Source organism: Carlito syrichta, unplaced genomic scaffold (assembly GCF_000164805.1).
Source record: "Carlito syrichta isolate Samal-C Ts95f unplaced genomic scaffold, Tarsius_syrichta-2.0.1 Scaffold302457, whole genome shotgun sequence".
NCBI lineage: Eukaryota > Metazoa > Chordata > Mammalia > Primates > Tarsiidae > Carlito > Carlito syrichta.
Genome location: NW_007246553.1, coordinates 249,270 through 255,269, shown reverse-complemented (window position 1 = coordinate 255,269; position 6,000 = coordinate 249,270). Strand labels below are relative to the sequence as shown.

Here is a 6,000-nt window from a genome sequence, read left to right as displayed (position 1 = left end):
TTTGATTTATTGTAGAGATGAAGTCTTGCCAAGTTGCCCAGGCAGGTCTCGAACCCGTGGTCTCAGGGAATCCACTCACCTCGGCCTCCCAAAGGTGCAGGATTAGAGACTGAGCCACCGAGCCTGGCCGAGTAAACAATTTTTAAAGTCAAACAGGATAAAGTATTTCATTGAATTTAAAGAACAAATTAAAGAAAAACTTTCAACATAGAAAAGACTAACCTTGATCATCTCTGCCTCAATCTGTTGATGAACACCTATATAACTTTTCTTCACCTGCTGCTTGTCCTTGATCATCATGGTGAGCCTGTGTAAGGGTCCAGAGTTTAAGTCCTCTGCATGTGTCTTCATTATTTTACTAAGCTGTTCCGTCTGCTGAATCATAAGTAGCCAAGACTTGAAAAGAAAAGAAAAGAAAACCTTAGCATTTGTATTAGAAGTTTCCATTTTGCTCTGCTTCAAATTTTCAAAAACTTTAAATATTTAGCTTTACATAAATTATTACATTAATATAAAAGCAGCAGGTTTCGGGCAATTGTGCAATGAGCTATGAATGGTTCATATTTAACATCTTCAATTTCAACTATAAGTGCTTCAAAATTCAATAACCAGACACTATGCAGAATACTAGGGAAATGGTTAAGGGACTCTTTGAGAGTCCACACTGTAGTCTTCATTTTATCACTTCTCATTTGTTTTCCAACAACCTGAAATACTGTTCTGTCCACACCATTCTAATGCCCCAATAGGGTCACCAATTTTTTTTTTTTGAAAACAGGATTTATTAAGAGGACAGAAAAGCTCCCACAATGGGAGGGAACCCGAAGAGGTTGTCCAGGATCACCAATTTTTAATGGTCAAATGCAACAGACATTTTTCCATCTTCATCTTAACCTGCCTCTCTGTGACATCTAATCCTGCTCACTTAACTTCTTCCTGAAATGTCTTCTTTTAGGGCTTGCATGGCTTCCTAGCTTATCTTCCAACACTCCTGGCTTTTCATCCTTTTCTAAAATTTCCTTTCAACTTTGGTACCTCTTCTTCTTTTGTTGCCTGCATCTTAAATACTGGTAATCTCTGGATTTCTATCGGTAGTTCACTTCTTTCTTTAACAAATATTACTAGATCTCAATAGTTTTTCCAGCACATCATAGCTAAGGGGCACAACACTCAATAACAGAGACACATAATTGTAGACTTGGGACAAGTGGGCATATAGAGACTGATAGAAGAACAAATCATCTATCATTAGTTAGACTTCTTAACTTCCATACCAGAAAAAAAGAAAGAAAGAGAGAGAGAGAGAAAGTTTCTTTACTATAAGTCTCCAAAATTCTCTTCAGAAACAATTATTGGAACCTATCATAATCAAAGGGGGTACATATTAAAGATATTAAAAAATGGAAAAAGTTTGGTTTCAGATATTGACAAGAATAATTGTCTACTCTATTACTTTTCATCTGTGAATGAACAGAATTATTCTCTTTTGATTAATATTCCAATGTAATGCTAAATCAAAATTTCATAAGCATCTAAATCAAATTTGTGGCCTAAAGAAAGAAAACTCTTAGTCACAGTTCATACTTGCCAGGGTCTGACTTGGTAATCTTGCTTTTGATACACTGAAACATATTTTTTTTAAAAAAACATAATAACCTATAAGGACATTTGTTTAGGGAAAGGGGTCATTTTTAGTTGTGAAATGCTATGATGAACATGAAACATGATAAATATGGAGTATAAACCCATCATATTTCCTTTTAAATTCTAAAATGTAGCCGGGCTCAGAGGCTCAGCCTGTAATCCCTCGCTTTGGGAGGCTGATGTGAGTGGATTACCTGAGCCTGTGGGTCGAGACCTGCCAGGGCAAGTTGGCGAGACCTCATCTCTACAATAAATCAAAAATTAGCTAGGCGTGATAGCGCACACCTGTAGTTCCAGATACGTGGAAGGCTGAGGCAGAAGGATCGCTGGAGCCTAGCAGGTCTAGGCTGCGGTGGCCGGGAGTGACCACTGAACTCCAGTCTGGGCGACAGAGTCAGACTCCAACTCAAAAAAAAAAAAAAAGAAAGAAATTCTAAAATGTAACCAATAGCATGCTCTTCACACCAGAAATCAATTTAAAATGGATGCAGCCCTTTCTTGAAAATCTAAATGACCATAACTTATATAGCTTTGCCTTTTTCATCTCATATTTTCATTCCAAAACATACAATGTTGGAAAAACATTCTACACTATGTGCATAATGTTAAGTCTCAAAATAAGGTGGAAGGAGTCAGTGTTCTTGTTCTGCCTTAAAAAAAATATATTCTCTAAGTGCTTTGTAGCAATACATTTTGTGAATTCTATGTAAAAGTCCTTGTAGCCTAGGTAAGAAGCCATCTTGAAAGCCTGCATTAAAGACCATACAGGTAAAACTGTCCTTCTACATAATAGCCCTGCTCATTGTATTCGCTGCAGGAAGTCCAAGGCCTCAGAGGATACGTTATACTCCAACTGTCAACCTCATATTACCCTCAATATCTCCTAATCCAACCTAGGCAACTATCTACAAAATCCTGTGCCCTCAGGATTTTGTACTCTATGAATTAAAAATTCCTCACAGTTCTTATAAGAACTTTCCATTTACTTTTTTACCTTTCACAAAAACCTGGCTCTATCTCACTCCCAATACTCCAGTGCTGCGAATACACATTCCCTGTCTTCCTGCAAAAGGCCCTGCACCTTTGAAGCTCAGGCCATCCTTTCCCATGAACAATCCATCAAGTTAGCAATGATTCAATCTCCAATGTCAACCACAACTTCACCCACTTCTCTCCGTCTCCACTACCAACCCTTTTGAAGGTTAAGATCATCTCTGGCTTAGACTATTATTACAATACCTCCCAAATGGTACACTCTCATGTTTCTTTCTAATTAGTTCCCCTTAAAACAGGAGGAAAAAATTAAGACCACTGTTTTCCTTGAAATGCTACACTGGCTTTCCTTTTCATTTAAAGAAATATCCAAACTCCTTTCTGAGACCTATACTGTCTCTAATCTGTCCTGTCTGTACTTCGAATTTCATGTTTTACCATTTTCCACCCAGATAAATAAATTCTAGAGGCATTGTTTTTTCTTCAGTTTTCTGAACATATCAAACCCAATCTCTTCCTAAAAGATTTTTTCCTGTTCCTGGAAGCTCTTCCACTCCTTCACATGACAAAAATCCATCTCTTCCTTTAGTAATCAGCTAAATTTTATGTATGTCTAATCCCTGCTATTCTCTTTCTTGGCACTTTAAACAATTATTTATCTGCATGTATACATAGTGGTTGGGGGTTTTTTTGTTTTTTTTAAATGTCTGCTCAACTGGAATGGAAGTTCCATGAAGGCAGGACCATGTCCCTTTAATATCTCAGATATTTTACCATGATGACTGAGACAATAGATATTACAATATGTAATATTCACTGAAAAAACAAAAGGAGGAAGGAAGGGAGAAAAAGAGGGAGGAAGAGTGGGTGGAATGATGAGGGGAAAACCATGAATTAAATATATGCCAGAAAAGGGGTTTTAAAACCTTTAAAAAAAAAAAAAACCTGGAATTAGATAGTATTATAATAGGGAAGGAAAAATCAACAGATCTATCTTCAACTGATAACAGAAATATCAGAGCAGTACATAATGCAAACGAAACACTGACCGAAAAGGAATGCTAGAAAATAGCAAGAATACGTTTGGCTTGTGATTACTTAAATTAAATGAGTGACTGGAATATTTGTTAAAGGAGAGAAGAGTACAAATGCTAACAGATGCTTCAAAAAGAAGCAAATGGGTGGTCTCAGTGGCTCAGCCTGTAATCCCAGCACTTTAGGAGGCCGAGGCAAATGGATTGCCTGAGCCAGCAGGTTCAAGACCAGCCCAGGCAACTTGGTGAGACCTCCTCTCTTCAATAAATCAAAAAATAGCCAGGCATGGTAGCACACGCCTGTAGTTCTAGCTACTGGGAAGGCTGAGGCAGAAGGATTGCTGGAGCCCAGCAGGTGGACACTGGGGTGGCCATGAGCATTCCATTGCACTCCAGCCTAGGTGACGGAGTGACACTCCAACTCAAAGGAAAATAAAAAGAAGCAAACGAAAAGTAAAGGTGCATTTCAAAATTTGTTATAAAACTAGTGTAGCACTTTGCAAACATAGCTCTTTGGTTATAGCAAAACAATAACCAAAGCATAGATAAATTATTTGTTGTTTAGGATAATTGGTGGAAGATAATTCTTTGTAACTTAATAAACAAAATATTGTAGGCCATCTGCAGACATTCAAATTGCTTTATTATACAGAAACCTACTTCCTAATCGTGTTCCTTGTAAATGGATTTTACCAGAAATAGATCACTGATGCTGAAGGTTAAGAAATATGAAAAAGTAAACATAGCTGAGTTTTAATTTTAGAAAAATTTAGTCACAGGCAAAGAACAATAATTCAATTAGGAAAAATCTGTAAAATTTGCAAAACAATATAAATATCATAACTATTGAAAGAAGAGTACAAAATGTGAAAATAATAATAATAGACTAGACAAAAATTCCAGAGGAGATCAACAAAAATAAGGAGAGACTGATGGAAAGAAGATTAAGTATGTTCACTTCTTAGCCTTTCAAATAGAAGAGTCAGAAGACAGCTTTAGTTCTGAAGTTTATAAATCAAGAGTAGAGATTTGAGTTTATAATTCTTACATTTAAAAAGTTAAACAAGTGAATGTTTTTTAAAAAGCATACCATATAAGCCTTCTGGATTATCAAAAGTGCTTTTTAAAGAAAGTTAACCGCAAAGAGGGTTGACTTAAATTCTTTTCCTATTTGGATACCCCTGATTTCCTTCTCTTGTCTGATTGCTCTAGCTAGGACTTCCAATACTGTGCTGAACAGGAGAGGTAAGAGTGGTCATCTTTGTCTTGTTCCGGTTTTCATGGGAAATGGCTCCAATTTCTGTCTGTTTAGCAGTATGTTGGCTATGGGTTTCTCATAGATGGCGCTTACTATTTGAGGTATGTTCCATCTATGTCTAGATGTCCGAGGGTTTTTATAAAGAAGAGGTGCTGGATTTTGTCAAAAGCTTTTTCCACATCTAATGATATAATCATGTGGTTTTTGGTCTTTACATCTGTTGATGTATTTAATTACATTTATGGTCTTGCAGATGTTGAACCTGCCCTGCATCCCAGGGATGAAGCCTACTTGATCAAAGCGGATGATTTTTGAGATATGTTGTTAGATCTGGTTTGCTAGAATATTGCTGAGAATTTTAGCATCTATGTTTATTAAAGATACTGCCCTGTAGTTCTCTTTCTTTGTTGGATCTTTACCCAGTTTTGATATCAATGTTATGTTAGCTTCATAAAATGATTTGGAGAGAGAGTTCAATCTTTCTCAACTGCCTGGAATACTTTCAATAGGATTGGTATTAGGTCCTCCTTGTATGTTCTGTAGAATTCTGCTGGAAAGCCATCTTGTCCAGGCCTTTTTTTTCTGTAGGTAGTTTTCTTATGATTAGGCAATTGCCTAGGCTGTCATTGGTCTTCTTGTTTCACCCTGGGGAGGTTGTGTAATGTAAGAAAGTCCTCCATTTCACTTAGGTTTTCAAGTTTGCTTCCATATGGGTGTACAAAGTAATCTCTGATAATCTTTTATATTTCTTCAGGGTCAGTTGTAACTTCATCTTTTGCATTTCTGATTGTGCTTATTTGGGCTTTTTCTCTCTTTTTCTTGGTCAGTCTAGTTAGGGGTCCATCAATCTTGAAAAACCTCCTTGCGCTGATAAAGGACTTTGGCAAAGTATCAGGGTATAAAATAAATATGTCAAAGTCAGTCACATTCCTATACACCAACAATAAACAAATAAAAAGCACAATCCCATTCACAATAGCCACAAAAATAGAGAAATACCTTGTCATCTTCCTAACCAGAGAAGTCAAAGACCATTACAATGAAAACTACAAAACACTGCTCAAAGAAATC

At 36.7% G+C, this 6,000-nt stretch overlaps 1 protein-coding gene across 2 annotated transcripts in view; it reads right to left on the bottom strand.

The window, feature by feature from the left end:
• FER (FER tyrosine kinase) overlaps positions 1-6,000 on the bottom strand; it is a 414,242-nt gene that overhangs the window by 337,512 nt on the left and 70,730 nt on the right. Inside the window, exon 4 of one of the 2 annotated variants that reach the window (XM_008056755.2) lies at positions 223-396. The exons of the other annotated variant lie outside the window; for it this stretch is intronic. Within the exon in view, the coding sequence (XP_008054946.1) occupies positions 223-396 (174 nt within the window). The remainder of the gene's footprint in view (positions 1-222; positions 397-6,000) is intronic. 2 annotated transcript variants of the gene reach the window in all.